At 40.3% G+C, this 23,452-nt stretch overlaps 2 protein-coding genes across 2 annotated transcripts; both read left to right on the plus strand.

Annotated features, from left to right (window-relative positions):
* Nucleotides 1–6,653: 6,653 nt before the first annotated feature.
* Nucleotides 6,654–9,562, plus strand: LOC135212192 (uncharacterized). Its single transcript, XM_064245641.1, has 3 exons — nucleotides 6,654–7,365; nucleotides 9,119–9,255; nucleotides 9,446–9,562. Exons 1-3 carry the CDS (start codon nucleotides 6,654–6,656, stop codon nucleotides 9,560–9,562), a joined length of 966 nt encoding a protein of 321 aa, XP_064101711.1.
* A 10,715-nt stretch (nucleotides 9,563–20,277) lies between these two features.
* LOC135212204 (trichohyalin-like) lies at nucleotides 20,278–22,992 on the plus strand. The gene has a single exon (XM_064245650.1). The coding sequence runs from the start codon at nucleotides 20,278–20,280 to the stop codon at nucleotides 22,990–22,992; it is 2,715 nt and encodes a 904-aa protein (XP_064101720.1).
* Nucleotides 22,993–23,452: the final 460 nt, after the last annotated feature.

The following is a 23,452-nucleotide window of genomic DNA, read 5'->3' on the forward strand; positions in this document are numbered from 1 at the left end:
AAAAAAAGAATATGGCGGACTTCCGACTTTTACCACATTCCGCGAGAGATAACTGACTTTTCGAAATTCTGTTCTAAGCTTAAGTGCAAAAATTAGATAAGAAACGTATTTTCTCCTGGCAATTCGGTTCACGCTCTCATGCGCACGCGCGCTCACACACACAAATGAAGATTAACATCAGCTTCAACCTATGCACGCTGCATGCGATTAAGAGAGAGAGCAGTCCAAGGTAAATCTCCTTAGTACAACTCTCTCTCTCTCTCTCTCTCTCTCTCTCTCTCTCTCTCTCTCTCAGCAAGTTATACATTTTTATACATTTTATATAAGGTTTCTTTTATGACAAAGAGGATATAGTATACCCTCTCCTCTCTCTCTCTCTCTCTCTCTTCTCTCTCTCTCTCTCTCACCTGTTTGTGGCTACGACCCATATACGCGTGGCTATTGAATATGGTTCAGAGTTCATATGTTTTTTTCTTATTTTTTTATTTTTTTTTTCATATTGTGTATGTGAATTTTAGTAAAGCGATGGTGGGGTGGGAGGAGGCTGTAGAATGTAATCTATTTAAACTTTCGGAAAAAATACTTAATGTTGCAATTTACGAACGAAAATGAGGTATATAGCGTTTACAAACTTCTTCCTGCCATGAGCCCGCCTTTTGATGTCATCAATTTTCTGACCGATATTTGCAGTTCATTTCCACTTCAGAATTAGCGGATGTATTCGAATACCAGTTTTATTCTGGGATCCTGTATCCAAATGCTGTGTTTGAATGGGCAGTTTCGTAAAAAGTGATGTGCTCGTCCTTTCATCTTCTGGAAAGATATATATATATATAAAACTAAAAAGATTATAATTTTCCCCAGCGTGTAAATGTCGTAATCTGTTCGCGAACGTATACACGCACAAGCAAATACGGACTTTTATTTCCTCAGTTGGACGCGTTTTTTCCTAAAAGCCATGATTCAGGTAAGGGAGTTTCGAGGTCTTGTGCTTCTGCAATGTTGAATTCATTCGGACACCTGCTGTCAGTTGTTGTGACTTCACAAATCTGTCATATTATTATTATTATTATTATTATTATTATTATTATTATTATTATTATTATTATTATTATTATTATTATTATTATTATTATTATTATTATTATTATTATTCAGTAAATGAAGCCTATTCATTTGGAACAAGCCCACCAAAGGGGCCATTGACTTGAAATTTAATTTTCCAAAGCACTATTATTATTATTATTATTATTATTATTATTATTATTATTATTATTATTATTATTATTATTATTATTATTATTATTATTATTATTCAGTAAATAAAAACTGTTCATATGCAGCAAGCCATTGACTTGAAATTCAACCTTCCAAAGATTATTATTATTATTATTTATTTATTTTTTTTTTTTTTGCTCTATCACAGTCCTCCAATTCGACTGGGTGGTATTTATAGTGTGGGGTTCCGGGTTGCATCCTGCCTCCTTAGGAGTCCATCACTCTTCTTACTATGTGTGCCGTTTCTAGGATCACACTCTTCTGCATGAGTCCTGGAGCTACTTCAGCCTCTAGTTTTTCTAGATTCCTTTTCAGGGATCTTGGGATCATGCCTAGTGCTCCTATGATTATGGGTACGATTTCCACTGGCATATCCCATATCCTTCTTATTTCTATTTTCAGATCTTGATACTTATCCATTTTTTCCCTCTCTTTCTCTTCAACTCTGGTGTCCCATGGTATTGCGACATCAATGAGTGATACTTTCTTCTTGACTTTGTCAATCAATGTCACGTCTGGTCTGTTTGCACGTATCACCCTATCCGTTCTGATACCATAGTCCCCGAGGATCTTTGCCTGATCGTTTTCTATCACTCCCTCAGGTTGGTGCTCGTACCACTTATTACTGCAAGGTAGCTGATGTTTCTTGCACAGGCTCCAGTGGAGGGCTTTTGCCACTGAATCATGCCTCTTTTTGTACTGGTTCTGTGCAAGTACCGGGCATTCGCTTGCTATGTGGTTTATGGTTTCATTTTTCGTATTGCACTTCCTACATATGGGAGAGATGTTATTTCCGTCTATCGTTCTTTGAACATATCTGGTTCTTAGGGCCTGATCTTGTGCCGCTGTTATCATTCCTTCAGTTTCCTTTTTTAGCTCTCCCCTCTGTAGCCATTGCCATGTGTCATTGCTGGCTAGTTCTTTAGTCTGTCTTATGTATTGTCCATACATTGGTTTGTTGTGCCAGTCCTCTGTTCTGTCTGTCATTCTCCTGTCTCTGTATATTTGTGGGTCTTCGTCTACTTTTATTAGTCCTTCTTCCATGCACTCTTTAGCCACTCGTCTTCACTGGTTTTCAGATATTGCCCCAGTGCTCTGTTCTCGATGTTGACGCAGTCCTCTATACTTAGTAGTCCTCTCCCTCCTTCCTTTCGTGTTATGTATAGTCTGTCTGTATTTGTTCTTGGGTGTAGTGCTTTGTGTATTGTCATATGTTTTCTGGTTTTCTGATCTATGCTGCGGAGTTCTGCCTTCGTCCATTCCACTATTCCTGCGCTGTATCTGATTACTGGCACTACCCATGTGTTTATAGCTTTTATCATATTTCCGGCGTTGAGTTTTGACTTGAGTATCGCCTTGAGTCTCTTCATATATTCTTTCCTGATCGTGTCCTTCATCTCTTGGTGTTTTATATCCCCTCCTTCCATTATTCCCAGGTATTTGTATCCTGTCTCATCTATGTGTTTGATGTTGCTCCCATCTGGTAGCTCTATCCCTTCAGTTCTTGTTACTTTGCCTTTTTGTATGTTGACTAAGGCGCATTTTTCTATTCCAAACTTCATCCTGATGTCCCCAGATACAATTCTTACAGTCTGGATTAGGGTATCTATTTCCTTGATGCTCTTACCATACAGCTTGATGTCGTCCATGAACATCAGATGGTTGATTCTGTTGCCTCTTTTCTTGAGTTGGTACCCGGCATCCATCTTCTGTAGTACTTTTGTCATGGGAATCATGGCTACTACGAAGAGTAGTGGGGACAGTGAGTCACCCTGGAAGATCCCTCTCCTGATATTAACCTCTGCTAGTCTTATTCCAGAGCTTGTAAGTATTGTATTCCCGTTGCGCATTGTATTTTTGAGGAAGATGATGGTGTTTTCCTCTGCCCCATATATTTTCAGGCATTCTATTAGCCATGTGTGTGGTATCATGTCGAAGGCTTTCTTATAGTCTATCCATGCCATGCTTAGGTTGGGTTTCCTTCTCCTACTGTTCTTCATTACCATTTTGTCTATCAGGAGTTGGTTTTTTGTGCCCCTACACTTCCTTCTGCAGCCTTTCTGTTGGTAGGGGATGGTGATTGTCTCCTCTAGGTAGTTGTATAGCCTTTCACTGATGATAGTTGTTAGTAACTTCCACATTATTGGTAGGCAGGTGATAGGCCTGTAGTTACTGGCTATATTTCCCTTACTCTTGTCTTTTTGTACTAAGGATGTTCTTCCTGTGGTCATCCATTTGGGTGCTTGGTGATTTGTGATACAATGCTGGAGCTGTTCTGCTATTCGTGGGTGTAGGGACTTGAAGTTTTTGAGCCAGTATCCATGGACTTCATCGGGACCTGGGGCTTTCCAGTTTGGCATTTTCTTTAGTTGGTGTCTGACTGTGTCTGTCGTGATCTCTGTGAATCTTTGTTTTATTCTCCCTGTTTCTTCTTCCTTGACTTCCTGGAGCCATGTTGCATGTTTGTTGTGTGATACCGGATTGCTCCATATGTTTTCCCAGAGTCTCTTACTTGGTTCGGCTTCAGGAATTTCTGGGTGGTTGCCTTCCCCTCTTAGTTGGCTGTATAGTCTTTTCTGGTTGGTTCCGAATAGTTTGTTCTGTTGGTATCCCTTATTCCTGTTCATGTACTGTTGGATCTTATGTGCTTTGGCCTTAAGCCTCTGTTTTACATCTTCTATTGTGTTGTTTAGTCCCCTCTCTTGTACTTTGTATTTCTCGTTGAGTTCCTCCCTTGTTTTCTTGGTTCTTAGCCTTTTTTCTGCCATCTCCTTCAGTTTACTCAAGTCAGATCTCATCACCATGATTTGCTTTTCCAGGCGCCTTTTCCAAGGAGGTTGCTGTTTTGGTTTCTGTTGGGTTGGTTGTGTTGGTGGCGTTGGTGTTCGTGTCCCCATCAGTTCTGCTACTAATCTTGCTCCTGCATATACCAAGTCACTTGTTTTCTCCCTTAATTTCTTGGTGTTGTAGGCTTTCATGGAGGGGATCTTTGTTCTCTCTGTATCTGGCTCCATCCATTGTCTAATCTTTTCTACCCATTCCGTCCTCTCTGTTACTTCGTCGGTGTTTCTTCGTGTGTCGTTGTTTGATACCTCATCATCCCTGTCATCTTCTGTGTCATCGTCTCTCAGTTCGTCTTCGTGTAATTCGTTGTCGTGTGACATTTCCCTTTCCAGTTCTTCACTTTCTGTTGGGGAGAGCCAGTTCTTTTTCTTTATGTTCCTTACTTGGTCTGCCAGCCTCTGCTCTGTTTGGGGGGTGTTATTCCTCTCATTCCAGATGTTGACCAATCTTCTTCTATATCCTCTCTGCGTCGGGTTGCTTCTGATGTAGCATCTCCATATTTCCTTATTTTCTTCTCTTGTCCATTTCTTCCTTTTTGCTTCTGTAGCTCCAATCTCAGGCTGTTGATTACTGTCGTTGTGGTGATCAGTTGCTGGATGACGACCTCCAAGTACCTGACCGTCTTCCCCTTCAATTGGGTTGAATACCTGGTTGCCGGACGAAGCTCCTCTGTTGTCAGAGGTTCCATTTACGTCGTTGTCGTTTATTCCTTCATTTCTTTCCATCATTGCTGAGTTTTGCTATTTAACCCCTAGCTGGACCCTACCCCATCAGGGATAGGTGCTCATTTACAGCTGAGTAGACTGAGGAAATTATGGTAAAGATCCTTTCCCAAGGAATCAACACCGAGGAGAGCGGTCACCCATTATTATTATTATTATTATTATTATTATTATCATTATTATTATTATTATTATTATTATTATTATTATTATTATTCAGTAAATGAAGCCTATTCATTTGGAACAAGCCCACCAAAGGGGCCATTGACTTGAAATATAATTTTCCAAAGACTATTATCATTATTATTATTACTATTGAAAAGGATTGCTGGATCAGCTCCATTAATTTTGTATAGAGTCTTCTCTATTTTCCTTATTAAGGATTTCTCAATGTTGCTGTAAACTGGCAAGAAACGTGCCAAAGGGGATCGTCAAATCCAGTGTAGTCATATTGAATTATCTTTATTACTGCTATATACATATATTACTGCTACAAGTTTCTCTCTCTCTCTCTCTCTCTCTCTCTGACGTTTCGCCCAGATCTGCTAGGGCATGGTCACAGCGATGATTGTTGGAGGACTGAATCTTAGTGTTGTTGTTGTTTAAGATTAAGCTGGCCTTGTGCCAGCACGGGCTCTTGCTCACAGAGCAGCCCGTATCTTAGTGGTGAGTCCTTCGCTATATATCATGGTCGTGCGGGCGCTCACGGATGCTCGGAGGGTGCTCGACTTTTCATTGGCTGGCGGCCAGGCGTCGGAAACTCTCGAGGCGCGTTGATCTTCTCAGGTGTGTTGCGTCACCTGGAGCCGGGTTTTCATTGGCTGCGACCGTGGTGACGTAACTCCTGGTATTTCTACTAACCTCTTCGATATTGGTCATGTCCTGGGCGCTGGTGTTCTCGTCTGGAGGAGGGGCTGGGTCTTCCTTACACAGGTGGGCAGCAGGAAGGGTTCCTGTGTCGTATTAAGGAAGGGTTTTTCCTCAAGGATGAATAACGCCTCAAGGAGGCGTAGGCGTCGCTGATCGGGGGCTCTTCCAATCATCTTTGTGTTTTTTACAATATTCTCTCGCACGACGTGCTGTTGGTGGGCGGTGAGGGCGTGGTGTTTTATGGCACCGTTCTGGGCGTGACAGGAGATCCTCTTAGACAGTCGTAACGTTGTCATACCGATATAAACTCCAGGACATCCTTGGATAGGGCATGTGTACCGGTAGACGACGTTATTCTGCTTCAGGTGATCTCCTGCAGGCGGGGTAGGGTTATTTATCATAATCAGGTCCCTTGTTCTCCTGTTCTTATAATAGATTATAAGAGAGAGCCTCTTCCCTTCCTCCACGGGGGTGACGTTCTCTTCTACAATCTTCTTAAGGCATCTCTCCTCTTCTTTGTATCGGTGCAGGTGTCTGGCTGATGATGGGGCGTAAGGGGTTACCTGTCTTGTGCGTTTTCACTTTTCCGTAAAGATAACCCAAGCTGTAATCTCTAAATTCGAGAGATTGACGAGAAACCCCACCGAAGACGTCAAACGGGATGCTAACCGCATCATCACTGCAGTAAACGCCGCAACGAATGCATGCCACCTCCCGCCCATCCAAGGAGATTACAGCTTGGGGTATCTTTACGGAAACGTGAAAACGCACAAGACAGGTAACCCCTTATGCCCCATCATCAGCCAGACACCTGCACCGACCTACGATTTGGCAAAACGCCTTAATAAAATCCTGACGCCGTATACCCCCTCCAAATTTTGCCTTACTTCTTGGACGGAGTTCCTGGAGAAAATTCAGGATTCCCCTGGCGACGGCACTATGGCGTCCCTCGACGTGGAGTCCCTGTTTACCAACGTCCCCATCGACAAGCAACCTCCAAACATCCCGGAAGAATCGCTTAAGACACTCCTAGACATCTGTACGAAGAGAGCCCCCTTCACCTCCCACGGAGGACAGATGTTTCGTCAGAAAGACGGCGTGGCAATGGGGTCCCCCTTGGGCGTCCTCTTTGCCAACTTTTACATGGATACCATTGAAGAGCGGGTTTTTTCGCAGCACCGATGTCCCTGGACGTATGCCAGATACATCGATGACATATTTGTTCAAGCTGACTCCGAGGAAGAGGTTGAAGCCCTTCGCCAGCAGTTCCTGCGCAACAGCACCCTTAATTTCACAATTAAATTTAGCAGCGAAGATCGGCTCCCGTTCCTCGACGTCCTAATTACGATGACAACCCCGAAGATGACCACCACCGTCTACACCAAATCTACTAACTTGGGACTTTGCTTAAATGGAGAGAGTGAGTGTCCTGCGAGGTTCAAGACCACCACCGTCAGGGCCTTCGTGAGGAGGGCCTTAACGCACTGTTCAGCGTGGCAGGACACCCACTTAGAACTGGACCGAGCCTCACAAATGATGATTAACAACGGTTACTCCATCAAGCTGATCAACAGGGAGATCAGAACAGCCTTAAACAAATGGTACATGGAGGACGGAGAGAATAAAGAGAATCCCCCCTCCGAGGATATACGTATTTTCTACAAGTCCTTCATGCACCACGGATACAGAGAAGAGGAGAGATGCCTTAAGAAGATTGTAGAGGAGAACGTTACCCCCGTGGAGGAAGGGAAGAGGCTCTCTCTTATAATCTATTATAAGAACAGGAGAACAAGGGACCTGATTATGATAAATAACCCTACCCCGCCTGCAGGAGATCACCTGAAGCAGAATAACGTCGTCTACCGGTACACATGCCCTATCCAAGGATGTCCTGGAGTTTATATCGGTATGACAACGTTACGACTGTCTAAGAGGATCTCCTGTCACGCCCAGAACGGTGCCATAAAACACCACGCCCTCACCGCCCACCAACAGCACGTCGTGCGAGAGAATATTGTAAAAAACACAAAGATGATTGGAAGAGCCCCCGATCAGCGACGCCTACGCCTCCTTGAGGCGTTATTCATCCTTGAGGAAAAACCCTTCCTTAATACGACACAGGAACCCTTCCTGCTGCCCACCTGTGTAAGGAAGACCCAGCCCCCCCCTCCAGACGAGAACACCAGCGCCCAGGACGGGACCAATATCGAAGAGTTTGTTAGAAATACCAGGAGTTACATCACCACGGTCGCAGCCAATGAAAACCCGGCTCCAGGTGACGCAAGACACCTGAGAAGATCAACGCGCCTCGAGAGTTTCCGACGCCTGGCCGCCAGCCAATGAAAAGTCGAGCACCCTCCGGGTCCTGCAGGAACATCCGTGAGCGCCCGCACGACCATGATATATAGCGAAGGACTCACCGCTAAGATTCAGATTCATTCACAGGCGAGCAGCGGTAGAAGACGGACGTGTCGCGATCTCCTCTCCGACGGCAGCAGCAGAGGCCTCCATTGGCAGAGAAGAAGCCTCTCTCCCATTGGCGGAGAAGAAGCCGCCCTCCCATTGGCGGAGAAGAAACCGCCTTCTCATTGGCTGTCCGCTAGATGCTTCAAGCCACTTTTCAACCCAAGCTCTGAGACCAACCTTAAACCAACACTACCAGCTAAAAACGGCTTGAAGAAGACGGTACTCGCCTCCCATTGGTGGAGAGCAGAGGAGCCGTTTTTTCATTGGCGGTTCGCCAAAGTCGTCATTGTATAAGTCAACCCTTCCCTCCCCCATCCCTTACCACCATAGCCTTCGCTCCTATCCTCCCCCCTACCTCTCTATACCATTCACTCATCTCTCATTCCTACATTATATTATATTGTCTTTTAGTAGCATTAGTAGTAGTATTAGTAACAGTACTAACCCTGCCTAGATTCGAGGGACGTGGCCCATGAGGTTTTTCAAAATCAGAACTCGATTCTAGGTCGTCGGCATCGTCCTGGCCTCTTTTTTTCAGTGCCAGCATAGAGATAGGTATCAGTTACCCTTCTTTGTGACATTATATAACAACTTGTTCATTATTATACCCTCCCATATTATTCACTCATCCATTCATTTTACCACTCAAGTCACTATCGCATTATCCTTTGCATTCACCTTTTAATTAGTAATGCAACCAATATAATCCTAATTTTCACATTTCAATCATGGGGAAAGTAAGGATAAGGGATAATGGCCCCAGTGAAGAGGATAGAAGGAATAAACTCTGGAAGTCCTAACAAAAAACAACATCAAAGTCTACAAAGTCATCAACATTAAGAGTGGTTTCATTATAATAACTGATGACCAAACCGCTTCTAACCTCCAAACTAGAGAACAAAAATCAACCTTTAACAAAGGTAAATTTGAAATTATAGAAGAGCCTGAAGACATTGCTAACCGGACATTAGTGGTGACAGGTCTGGATGAGTATGTGTACAATCACAGCTCAAAGGAGCTAAAAGAAGAAATTGAAAGGTGTAACAACTACTGCAAAGTAATAGAAGTGATAAAGGTGAGTGACACCAACATCATTAAATTTAAGATGGAAAATCAAGAAATGGCCAGAAAGGCAGTAAACCAGGGGATCCTTCTTTTCTCCCAATCACTTTATGGGAGACAGTTAAAGATAGAAATCTATGCAAAAATAAAACAATGTATGAGATGTTATGCATATGATCATGAAATAAACAATTGCAAAAAAGAAAAGACTTACAAAATATGCTCCAACTGTAGCAGCCAGGAGCACAGGTATACAGACTGTCACTGTGCCATACCAAAGTGCATCAATTGTAATGGCAGCCATCCAACAATGGCAATGAGGTGCCCTGTGAGGAAGAAGGTTTACAGAGAATTGATCAAAGAAGAAAGACAAAAGAGGGCTATAACAACAACAACGCCAACCTATGCATCAGTTACAGCCAACAATGGAACAAAACCAATACAACCCACCAATAAAAGTGAAACAGCAGGATGGAAGAATACCCAGAATGCTTCCATAAATAACAATAATATAATAATAAACACAGCCCTCATGTTGGCTAATATGAACGAAGCAGCCATCCCAGGTACCTTCCAAAGCACTCTTGACAAAATATATGAAGCGAATGGACTGCCAAAAGTCATAATCCCCAAAAAAGTAATATTTGCAGAAGCAGTAATAGAAAAATTGGGGCAGCAACAAACAAATAACGATAACCAGCAACAGGCTGAAGGAGAAGACAGGAATTATAATCTACAGTCCCAAAGACAAACGGAACAACCTGAAGAAATTCAAGGCAATGAGATGCATGAAAGTAAAAAACGGCAGAGAAATGCACTATCAATAACTCCAGACAGGAGGCCGGCTAAACAAACGATAACCAATGAAAATGGAATGAAAGGAACTGGGTTCAGGGAAGAACAAAAAACCACAAAGAAGGAAAAAAAGCTTAATATGAGCATATATGCCAGCATAAACACGGCTATGCCAAGTAGGCCATCCCAAGAAACAATAATAGATATGATTTTCGCAACAGGCGAACTTAAATATGGATATACTGGGGACGTATCTGATGTTGATGTGGAAAACGCGATAAAGGATGGAACTCTCGATCTCACTAACATGGAAATAACCAAGGTGAACGAGGAAAGATTCCAACACATTCAATCCGGTCACAGGAAGCTAAGGTAAAGAACAACCTAATAAGGTAAGGAACAGCCCACCAAAAAAAAAAAAAAAAAAAAAAAACAGTAAACAAATAAACCCAAAATGGAGAAACTGGTAATAATCCAGCATAATGTGCTTAAATGGACCTTCAACAGAAGCAGGGAACTTACTGCCTACTACAATAAAATTGACCCAGATATAATATTACTTAATGCAACTGGAATAGTAAACGACACACCTCTGAAGATTTATGGGTACAGTGTGTACAAGAGGAACATTCATAATGAAGATCATGCAGGCATAGCAGTAGCAATAAAAAAGAACCTAGAGTACAGGCTTCTGGATGATTTTGTGGAGGACGTACTTGCAGTGGAAGTCAGGACTAGAAGGGGACCAGTAGTCATAGGCACAACGTATCTACCTCCGAGAAGGAGATTCTTCCCCAGAGAGGATATAAAGAAAATTCTCCAAAAGCGACTGCCATCCTACTTGTTCGGTGACCTAAATGCTTCTCATGGTCAAATGGGCTATGACAGAAATAATGCAAATGGAGATCAAGTGCATGACTTAATAAATAGGGGGATAGCTTCACACCTGGGGCCTGATTTCCTCACCTTTGTAGGCATAAACTTAGGTAGACCGGACATCCTTCTAGCCAACAGGCAAGCCCACCTGAACTATGCACTTCAGCAAGGAGCATTAACGTCCTCCGATCATCTACCAGTGATCCTGACTCTAGCTACTAAAAGCATTGTCATTCCCACTGCTCCAAGAATCTGCCCCACAAATGCAGACTGGGAAAAATTTAATATCCAACTCGAAAGAGAAGCCCAAAGAGCAAATGAACAGCCAGAAATAAAGGATAAAACATACATTGATAATAAATTGAAGGATTGGTTTGATACCATAGCAAGGGCAGTAAAAGATAATATCCCTATAAGAGGGTACAGGATACTTAAATCTCCAGAGGAAAGCGACCAACTCAAACTACTGCAGTGGCAATTTGAAAACCTAGAAAGAGCCTCAAGATTAAATGGTTGGTCAAGGGAAACTTTCCACAAGACTAAATGGTTGGTCAAGGGAAACTTTCCACAGAGCAAAACGACTATAAACTCTGATAACTGAAGAAGCCAAAGTCCTCCATGATCAGCATTGGGAAAGAATTGTAAAATCAGCTAACAATCTGTACGGGCAGCCAGCAAAATTCTGGGAAAACATCAGCCGACTACTGGGGAAAGAAGGGGATTCAGCCCCATATATAACTGACAACAATAGAAAAATCTACCAAGATGATGAGAAAGAACTGGTGTTCAGAGAATACTGGCAGAACACCTTCAGAATAACTGATGAAGAAAACAGAAACTTTGACAGGGAACAAGAAAGAGAAGTAGAAGAGGCAATACTAAGGGAAAGAGCGAACATAACACCTCACCAAAGAGTAGACACCAGTAGGTTGGACCCAGATAATTCCATGCTGAAACCAGTAGAATTAAATGAAATCAAATCCATAATAAGAAGAGGAAAAAAGAGAAAAGCCCCTGGAAAATCAAATATAAATGAAGAACTAATGCAAAACCTACCGGATGCTATGCTTGAAATCCTTAAAGAGGCAACAAATGAAACAATCAGCATGGGCTATTTCCCAGACATCTACAAAGAAGGGCTGATACGATTCCTAGGAAAACCAGGGAAGGACCCAAGACATGTGGAAAATTTCCGCCCAATAACCCGGTTGGAAATTCCTGGGAAAATTGTAGAAACAATAATAAAAAACAGATTAGTAAGATTCCTAAATGAAAATGGGCTGACAAATAAGAACCAGTACGGCTTCACCAAAGGTAGAGGGACTCAACTGGCCACTGCAGTATTGTATGAAAATATAGCGATTTCACAAGCGCAAGGACATGGGTGCAATGTAGTTTCAAGGGACATTGCAAAAGCTTTTGACAAAGTGTGGCATAATGGCTTGAAATATAAACTGATGACCACTCCCATGACAAACCTCATAGTAAGGCTCTTGTGCAGCTTCCTGGATAACAGGAAAGCACAAATAAAGATGGGAAGAATTTCAGGTCCGGAGTTCCCAATTCTAAGCGGAGTCACCCTGGGGAGTGTGTTGGCACCTATACTTTTTAACTTCTATACAAGAGATGTCCCTGCCCCTGATGTAGGCTGTCACCAGATCATATTTGCGGATGACCACACACAAATCATAACATACCCAAATAAAAGGGGAAAAAACATGCTAGCCCTAAAAACAGCAAGGGAAATAAATAAAGTCAATGAGTATGAGAAAAAATGGAAAATAGCCACCAGCCAAGAAAAATTTCAACTATTATCAGTGTCTGTCCAACAGCCATCAGATGTAACTGTTGACGGCAGAAGAATTCCCTTCAGGAACTCCATCAAGGTCCTGGGAGTTACCTTCACCAGGACAGGACTAAAGCACCATCTGCTGAACAGCATCCGAAGAGGCAGTCAAACCGCCAAGAAAATCAGAAGATTCCGCTCAGTATCCACTGCCATGTACCTCTTGTTGTACAAAGCACTGGTGAGGCCACAGTTGGAGTACCCATCAGCGATCCTAGCAGCAACCTGTAAATCTTCATTGAGAAAACTACAATCAATCCAAAATAAAGTAATCAGAAAAGCCTACAAAGAATTGCCACCGTATTATAACACAATAAAAGAATTGCACGAAAGATCAATGATGAAGAGCTTCAACTGCAGGATTCACAGGCTAGCCAATAGGACGTGGGACAGGATGTCTGAGGTGGACGTCAACCTGCTGGAAAGAAGCAGAATGCTAACTGGAGAAGGAAGAAGGGACCTCAAGATATGGCAAAGGTTAGGCCCCAAGATAGAAGAAGCCGCGCCTGATCCAGTGTATGTGGACTGAGCAGCGGGATGTGGGTTGAGGGGAGAGTGTGTATGCATGTGAGTGATGTGTGAGAACTTGCATTTGGAGATGTGAGAGCGTGCAAGTGTCCGTGTGAGTCAGATGTGTACATGAGGGAGACAACAATGATGAGTATGACTGGTAAAAAAAAAAAAAAATCCATACTTGCAATAGAGAGGCGATCTAATCACATTACCATCACTGGCACCACTCGTCACAGAGCAAAAAAAAAAAAAAAAAAAAAACCATCATCACCATCATCATCACCACTTCCAGACCCTTCCACCTCGCCAAGAATCATGCACCGAATGCACCCTCACCAGCGCAAAGGGGTCTGCCCCCTTCTATTCACTACTAACACTACTTCTACTTCCTACTTTACTCTATACCTGTCCCCATACCTCCACACCCATACCTTCAACCCCCCTCCCCAATAAATCCATCCTTTCCTATCCCCATTAAGTAAGTAAGATTCAGTCCTCCAGCAACCATCGCTGTGACCATGCCCTGGCAGATCTGGGTGAAACGTCAGAGAGAGAGAGAGAGAGAGAGAGAGAGAGAGAGAGAGAGAGAGAGAGAGAGAGAGAGAGAGAGAAACTTGTAGCAGTAATATATGTATATAGCAGTAATAAAGATAATTCAATATGACTACACTGAATTTGACGATCCCCTTTGGCACGTTGCTTGCCAGTTTCAGCAACATTGAGAAATCCTTAATAAGGAAAATAGAGAAGACTCTATACAAAATTAATGGAGCTGATGCAGCAATCCTTTTCAACAAGATTTGTTTAAAAGAGGGTCTACTCCCAAGATATATTATTATTATTATTATTATTATTATTATTATTATTATTATTATTATTATTATTATTATTATTATTATTATTATTCAGTAAATGAAAACTGTTCATATGCCGAGAGGCATTGACTTGAAATTCAATCTTCCAAAGATTATTATTATTATTTTTTTTTTTTTTTTTTGCTCTATCACAGTCCTCCAATTCGACTGGGTGGTATTTATAGTGTAGGGTTCCGGGTTTTTTTCATCCCCTGCCTCCTTAGGAGTCCATCACTTTTCTTACTATATGCGGCCGTTTTCTAGGATCACACTCTTCTGCATGAGTCCTGGAGCTACTTCAGCATCTAGTTTTTCTAGATTCCTTTTCAGGGATCTTGGGATCGTGCCTAGTGCTCCTATGATTATGGGTACGATTTCGACTGGCATATCCCATATCCTTCTTATTTCTATTTTCAGATCTTGATATTTATCCATTTTTTCCCTCTCTTTCTCTTCAACTCTGGTGTCCCATGGTATTGCGATATCAATGAGTGATACTTTCTAATTGACTTTGTCAATCAACCCTATCTGTTCTGATACCATAGTCCCAGAGGATCTTTGCCTGATCGTTTTCTATCACTCCCTCAGGTTGGTGCTCATACCACTTATTACTGCAAGGTAGCTGATGTTTCTTGCACAGGCTCCAGTGGAGGGCTTTTGCCACTGAATCATGCCTCTTTTTGTACTGGTTCTGTGCAAGTGCCGGACATTTGCTTGCTATGTGGTTTATGGTTTCATTTTTCGTGTTGCACTTCCTACATATGGGAGAGATGTTATTTCCGTCTATCGTTCTTTGAACATATCTGGTTCTTAGGGCCTGATCTTGTGCCGCTGTTATCATTCCTTCAGTTTCCTTCTTTAGCTCTCCCCTTTGTAGCCATTGCCATGTGTCATCGCTGGCTAGTTCTTTAGTCTGTCTCATGTATTGTCCGTGCATTGGTTTGTTGTGCCAGTCCTCTGTTCTGTTTGTCATTCTCCTGTCTCTGTATATTTGTGGGTCTTCGTCTACTTTTATTAGTCCTTCTTCCCATGCACTCTTTAGCCACTCGTCTTCACTGGTTTTCAGATATTGCCCCAGTGCTCTGTTCTCGATGTTGACGCAGTCCTCTATACTTAGTAGTCCTCTCCCTCCTTCCTTTCGTGTTATGTATAGTCTGTCCGTATTTGTTCTTGGGTGTAGTGCTTTGTGTATTGTCATATGTTTCCTGGTTTTCTGATCTATGATGCAGAGTTCTGCCTTCGTCCATTACACTATTCCTGCGCTGTATCTGATTACTGGCACTGCCCATGTGTTTATGGCTTTTTATTATATTTCCGGCGTTGAGTTTTGACTTGAGTATCGCCTTGAGTCTCTGCATATGTTCTTTCCTGATCGTGTCCTTCATCTCTTGGTGTTTCATGTTGCTCCCATCTAGTAGCTTTATCCCTTCAGTTCTCGTTATTTTGCCTTTTTGTATGTTGACTAATGCGCATTTTTCTATTCCAAACTCCATCCTGATGTCTCCAGATACAATCCTTACAGTCTGGATTAGGGTATCTATTTCCTTGATGCGCTTACCATACAGCTTGATGTCGTCCATGAACATCAGATGGTTGATTCTGTTGCCTCTTTTCTTGAGTTGGTACCTGGCATCCATCTTCTGTAGTACTTTTGTCATGGGAATCATGGCTACTACGAAGAGTAGTGGGGACAGTGAGTCGCCCTGGAAGATCCCTCTCCTGATATTAACCTCTGCTAGTCTTATTCCAGAGCTTGTAAGTATTGTATTTTTGAGGAAGCTGATGGTGTTTTCCTCTGCCCCATATATTTTCAGGCATTCTATTAGCCATGTGTGTGGTATCATGTCGAAAGCTTTCTTATAGTCCATCCATGCTATGCTTAGGTTGGTTTTCCTTCTCCTACTGTTCTTCATTACCATTTTGTCTATCAGGAGCTAGTCTTTTGTGCCCCTACACTTCCTTCTGCAGCCTTTCTGTTGGTGGGAGATGGTGTTTGTCTCCTCTAGGTAATTGTATAGCCTTTCACTGATGATACCTGTTAGTAACTTCCACATTATTGGTAGGCAGGTGATAGGCTATATTTCCCTTACTCTTGTCTTTTTTTACTAAGGATGTTCTTCCTGTGGTCATCCATTTGGGTGCATGGTGATTTGAGATACAATGCTGGAGTTGTTCTGCTATTCGTGGGTGTAGGGCCTTGAAGTTTTTGAGCCAGTATCCATGGACTTCATCGGGACCTGGGGCTTTCCAGCTTGGCATTTTCTTTAGTTGGTGTCTGACTTCGTCTGTCCTGATCTCTGTGAATCTTTATTTTATTCTCCCTGTTTCTTCTTCCTTGACTTCCTGGAGCCATGTTGCATGTTTTTTGTGTGATACCGGATTGCTCCATATGTTTTCCCAGAGTCTCTTACTTGGTTCGGCTTCAGGAATTTCTTGGTGGTTGTCTTCCCCTCTTGGTTGGCTGTATAGTCTTTTCTGGTTGGTTCCGAATAGTTTGTTCTGTTGGTATCCCTTATTCCTGTTCAGGTACCGTTGGATTTTATGTGGTTTGGCCTTAAGCCTCTGTTTTACATCTTCTATTGTGTTGTTTAGTCCCCTCTCTTGTACTTTGTATTATTATTTTTTTTTTTCTTGCTCTATCACAGTCCTCCATTTCGACTGGGTGGTATTTATAGTGTGGGGTTCCGGGTTGCATCCTGCCTCCTTAGGAGTCCATCACTTTTCTTACTATGTGCGCCGTTTCTAGGATCACACACTTCTGCATGAGTCCTGGAGCTACTTCAGCATCTAGTTTTTCTATATTCCTTTTCAGGGATCTTGGGATCGTGCCTAGTGCTCCTATGATTATGGGTACGATTTCCACTGGCATATCCCATATCCTTCTTATTTCTATTTTCAGATCTTGATACTTATCCATTTTTTCACTCTCTTTCTCTTCAACTCTGGTGTCCCATGGTATTGCGACATCAATTAGTGATACTTTCTTCTTGACTTTGTCAATCAACGTCACGTCTGGTCTGTTTGCACGTATCACCCTATCCGTTCTGATACCATAATCCCAGAGGGTCTTTGCCTGATCGTTTTCTATCACTCCCTCAGGTTGGTGCTTGTACCACTTATTACTGCAAGGTAGCTGATGTTTCTTGCACAGGCTCCAGTGGAGCGCTTTTGCCACTGAATCATGCCTCTTTTTTGTACTGGTTCTGTGCAAGTGCCGGGCATTCGCTTGCTATATGGTTTATGGTTTCATTTTTTGTATTGCACTTCCTAAATATGGGAGAGATGTTATTTCCGTCTATCGTTCTTTGAACATATCTGGTTCTTAGGGCCTGATCTTGTGCCGCTGTTATCATTCCTTCAGTTTCCTTCTAGATTATTATTATTATTATTATTATTATTATCATTATTATTATTATTATTATTATTATTAGCTTCCTTACAGGAAACGCTTATGTGGACTTGTTCAATACTCGTGAAATTCTCTTCTCACGCACCGAGATTCCTTTTGGCTTTCCTTATATCCCGCAGTTTTAGGTAAATGTGCCGAAGTTCGTGTGGTGTGTGTGTGTGTGTCTGTGAAAACGACGGGAAGGCCGAGGCGTAAAAGTTCCTAATTATTTTCATCATAATTTATTTTATTTATTTTAACTTTATTATTTTTTCATTCTTATATTATTTTTTCATAAGATATTTATAATTATTTTCATATATTTTTTATCATGTATTATATTTATATATTTATTTATATTATTTAATTAATTAATTTATTTATTTATTTATTTTATTTTATTTATTTCTATTTATTTTATATATATGTTTTATTTATTTCCTTTTTTTATTTATTTTATTTATATATGTATTTATTATTATCATTTTTTTTATTATTTCATTTGCTTTTATTTATATATGTTTTTTATCTTTATTCATTTTCATTTATTTATTTATTTATCTTTATTTATTTATTTTTATTACTTATTTATTTATTCGTCCTTATTTAGTATTTATTTTTATGTAATTATTTATTTTCACTATTTTTTTTTATTTATTTTATTTAATTAATTATTGTTTAATTATATATTTATTTCTTTTTATTTATCTATTTTATGTATATATATATTTGTATTAATCTTTTATTATTTTCATTCTTTCATATTCATTTTTATTTATTGTTTTTATTTTTTTTATATTTATATATTTATTATGTTTATATTTATATTATTTATTTCTATTTTTTACTTATTTATTTTTCTATTTACTTATTAATTCATTTTATCTCTATATATTTTTATTTATTAAGTTTTATTAATACTTTTTTTTTATTCATTATTTTTTTTATTTATCTATTTTTTATTCATTTTTCTTTTTATTTATTTCTATTTATATTTTATACATTCATTTTTATTTTCTTCTTTATTTTTTTATTTATTTTTATTTATTTGTTTTTATTAATATATTTATTCATTTATTTTTACTAATTTATTCAATATTTTTAATTTATTTATTTTTATATATTCATTTATTTATATTTATGTATTTTTTTATTTTTATTTATTATTTATTTATTTATTTTATTCCTTTATTTGTTTATTTTATTTATTTCATTATTTTTTTACTTTTACTTTATTTATTTACTCATTTTTTTTACTTATTATTTTTTAATTTATTTTTTATTTTATTTATTTATTTATTTTTATTATATTCATATATGTTTCAATTTTTTATAATTAAATTTTTATTTATTTTATTTTATTTCTTTGTTTTTATTTATTTATTTATATTTATCTTTTTCTATTTATTTATATATCTATTTATTTTTATCTATTTATTTATTTTCTTAATCTATTTATGTATCTATTTATATTTTTTATTAGTTTTTTTATTCATTTATTTTTTTTTTATTTATTTATTTATTTATTCATTTTATATGCTTATTATTTATTTATTTACTTTTTTATTCATTTGTATATACTTTAATTTATTTATTTATTTATTTATTTATTTATTTATTATTTATTTATTTATTTATTTATTTATTCATTCATTGTGATATACATTTATTTTATTTTATTTTATTTTATTTTATTTTTTCATTTTTTGTTTATACAATTATTTTTATTTTTTTTTTTTATTTTCTATTTTTTTTATTTTTATTATTTTATTGTTTTTTTTATTTATTTTTATTAATTATTTTTATTAGTTTTTATATTATTCAATTTTTTATTATTTTATTTTATTTATTTTTTTTTAATTGAATATTATTATTTTATTTGTATTTATTCTTACCTCTATTTTTATTATTTTTTCATTTTTATCATTAAAAATATTACTTTATTATTCTTATTTTTTATTTTTATTTTCATATATATTATTTATATTTTGAAACTTATTTATTATTATAGTTTACTGATTGTACTTATTGTTATAATTTTAGAATTATTTTATTTTAACAGTTATGTTGTTGTATTATTAAACTTCACTGGACCAGTGGTTAAATGAAGGCAGGACAGTAAAACTAAATGAATAAACTGTCCTTTTGTGTGTACCAGTTCTTTCTCTCTCTCTCTCTCTCTGAGTTTTTTAAATTGATTTATCATCGTATCTTTTGCGACATCATCATATATAATAATAATAATAATAATAATAATAATAATAATAATAATAATAATAATAATAATAATAATAATAATAATGATAATAATAATAATAACCTGATGGCGTTTTCTTGTCATATATTGGAAAGAATGTGAACATTTGAAAACACCATATAGAGAAAATAGTTACTACGTGACTGTATTCTGCTATAAATTTGCGTATGTGGCTTAGCAGCAGACGGACTTCCCCAGAACTCCATTCCCGGATTCTTTCAGTCTCCGAGAATCCGGGAAGGAAGGGAGAGAGTTCTGAGACTCCACGGCATTTTCCAAGACTAGGCCAAGTGACAGGTTGCTGCTTGATATTGCAAAACAAACCAAAAATGAATTTTATGATATATATTGCTTTGTGGATGTTCCTAGCAGGAACATGTATGTGTTTTGATCGCCTCGGATACGAGGCTTCTTTACTTGGCCCCAGGTCTGTGGAAGATCGGGGATATGGATTTATTACATCAGAAGGACAGCGTGCGAAGAAGATAGCGCAAAGCGAGAGGACGATGCTCCAGCTGGTTGATCTCATCAAGAGGATGCAGAAGTCCAAAGGAGCGATGGACTCTCGTGTTGGAAAAAAACGAAAAGAGCAAGACAAACGGAAGGCTGAGCATCAGCAACCAGTGCGACGAACCCAGAAAGAACAGCCTGCTGCCAAGAAGCCCAGAGGACGCGAAGAACAGAGGGCTCGAAGACCACCAGCTACCCAGAAGCCCAGAAGACACGATGAACGGAGGGCTCGAAGACCACCAGCTACCCAGAAGCCCAGAAGACATGATGAACGGAGGGCTCGAAGACCACCAGCTACCCAGAAGCCCAGAAGACATGATGAACGGAGGGCTCGAAGACCACCAGCTACCCAGAAGCCCAGAAGACATGATGAACGGAGGGCTCGAAGACCACCAGCTACCCAGAAGCCCAGACGACACGATGAACGGAGGGCTCAAAGAGCACCTTTCAAAGAAAGCCCCCCAGAACACATTAAACGGAAGGCAGCCAAACCACCTGTTAGGCCGAGGATGTGGCAGGAGGTACAGGAAGAAAGAGACAAACTGGTCTTTGCGTTGATGGACCAGATGGAGAATTTGTATCCAGTCTCTGAAGATATCCTTTTTATAAACCACTTAGACAAACACATCTATGAACTTGAAGCGGCCACAAAAGACCATTTGGAAAAGGTGATTACGAAAATTAAGCAGTGCCGCTGTCAACCGTTAGGTCCGGAGGAACAAGAAAAGCCGCGTCTTGGCCGGAGGCAGCTAAAAAAGTTGCTGGCAAAACGGAAACGTTTAGTGGATGCGCTGTATTTACAAGTTGAAGGCATTGATCCAGCGGAGGAGAACCTCTCCATCATATATCACCTGGATGGTCACATACTGGACCTCCTTCTGGCTGGAAGAGGCGCGATGGCAGCAGTCATAGCAGAGACCAAAAACTGCCAATGTCAAGCCTTCGAAGGACCAAAGAAGAAGAAATGGAAGAAGGTGAGAAAACAGAAAGACGAGCTAATCTACGATTTGATGATCCGGATAGAAAGGAAGGAGCCAGTCTTTGCAAATCTCACGATGATAGATCACCTGGAACATCACATCCGGGACCTCGAGAGGGCAGCAGCAGATGAGCTCAAAGCTTTGATCAAGAGCATCAAAAAATGCTCATGTCAAGCTGCACTGCCCAAGAAATTCAAGGAAGATCGGGAGAAGAAGCCGTTCTTTGGGATGATGAGTTGGAAGAACGTTCTGAAAGAAATGAATAATCTAATAGAGAAATTGTCAGAACAGTTAAACGAAGGGAACGACTTCACGCTGAGAGGACACTTGGAGAACCACCTGTGGCTCCTCCAGCGAGCAAAAGTAGGAGACATCGAGTTCCTTCTAAAAAAGGTGCAAAACTGTTGGTGCCAGAATCCATGGGAATATAGAACTTATGGACAGGAGAGCACCATTCAGGAAACGGAAAGCGTCGTAGAATATTCATCCTCATATGGATTTGAAGATATTCTAGACGACAGAGGCGAATATTCGTCTTCTCGTGAAAGTTCGCCCCATTATGGGTTTGAAGACTTTCCAGGAGACAGAGACGAATATTCGTCCTCTTATGAAGAGTCCGCCTATTACGAATATTCGTCCTCTGTTTCACTAGAGAGAACCGGAGAATGGTCGTCGCAGGAGCTTTCCACAGCAAGACAGCAGAGAGGAGAGTCCAGAGATCGAGAGACTCCCAGGACAAGTAGAAGTGATACACTCATCAGCCTCTATGAGGGCGAACCCTCTCTTGCCATCATCGTCGAACAGCAACTCCGACAGAAATTGCAAGAGGAAAAGAACGCCCTCGTTGACGAGATGAAAAGGAACGACGAAGCGAGAGAGCTTTTACTGAATGAGAGACGTGCTCTCGATGCGGAAAGGGAACGCTTCTTCCAGGAAAAGGCAGAGCTCGACATTATGCGACAGCAGCTCCATGAAGAGAAGACCGCCTTTCAGAGGGAACTCGCTCAAAGGAGGGCCGTGGATTTGGATAGGGAAGCCTTCCAGAAAGAGAAGGAAACTTTCTGCGAAGAACTCGTCGCCTGGAGAGAAGAGCTGAGAAGAGAGAAAGAGAACCTCAAGAATCAAGAGAGGCTCGTCCAGGACATGAAATTGGAGAGGGAGGCCCTGCAGAATGAGAGGAGGCTCTTCGCTACCCACCTCATACAAATGAGAGGAGACCTCATGAAGGAAAAAGAGGACCTCATTATGGCCCAGGAGAAGCTGAGGCTAGACATTGATGCCTTCACCAGAGAGAAAGAAGAATTCGATCGAGAGTCTCGAAGACGACAGGGCTTCCAAGACAGGAAGGACGAACAGGAAAAGGATTCGAGACTCCAAGAAAAGCTTCAGGATATAAACCACAGATCAGTCGACACCCAAAAAAAGAGATGGCGGAAAGACACAGCGCAGGACATGAGCGAAGACTTCTGCAGAGCTCATGAATCATTACAAAACACAAGAACGGAGGACGTCAGTGAAGAGGAGGTTAATTTAAGCACGAAGTCTACTACAACTGACAAATTTCCGAAGACGAAAACTCGAGGAGAAAAATACACGAGCGGGAAATGTTCGAATGAACTGCATACCGTCGAAAGATACTCAAATACTTCGTCCGTAAACTGTCTTCTGGATGAACTGATCGACGGACTTCGTAGAATCGGCGAGAAAATAACCCTAGTAAAAGGCAAATAAAGATGGTGAAGAACTGAATGCAGGTATAGGAGAGAATTCCGAAAATGGTAAATGGTTCGTCACAGAGAGATCAGAGCAGGAGGAGGATGATAGCCTACAGCTGCTTGGAGGAAGGAGGACCAGCTCTCAGTTTAAGAGACAGCTTCTTGGAGGAAGGAGGACCAGCTCTCAGTTTGAGGAGCTAACAGCTGTTCAGAGGAAGGGGGACGAGCTCTCAGTTTGAGAGCCATCAGCTGTTCGGAGGATGGAGGACAAGCTCTCAGTTTGAGAGCCAACAGCTGTTTGGAGGGACGCCAGAAGGTCCCCAGAAGGCCCCCAGAGGGATACTAGAGGAAAACCAGAAGATGGTTTTGTGGGAATTATCTAGAAGACCGGCTCTGCAGAAAGAAGGAATTCTTCCTTTGAGTATGCTCTGTCTCTTGATGAAGACTCTTCTAATAGAAGATCTCTGTCAAAGCGG

This window comes from Macrobrachium nipponense, chromosome 19, assembly GCF_015104395.2.
Source record: "Macrobrachium nipponense isolate FS-2020 chromosome 19, ASM1510439v2, whole genome shotgun sequence".
In the NCBI taxonomy this organism is placed as follows: domain Eukaryota; kingdom Metazoa; phylum Arthropoda; class Malacostraca; order Decapoda; family Palaemonidae; genus Macrobrachium; species Macrobrachium nipponense.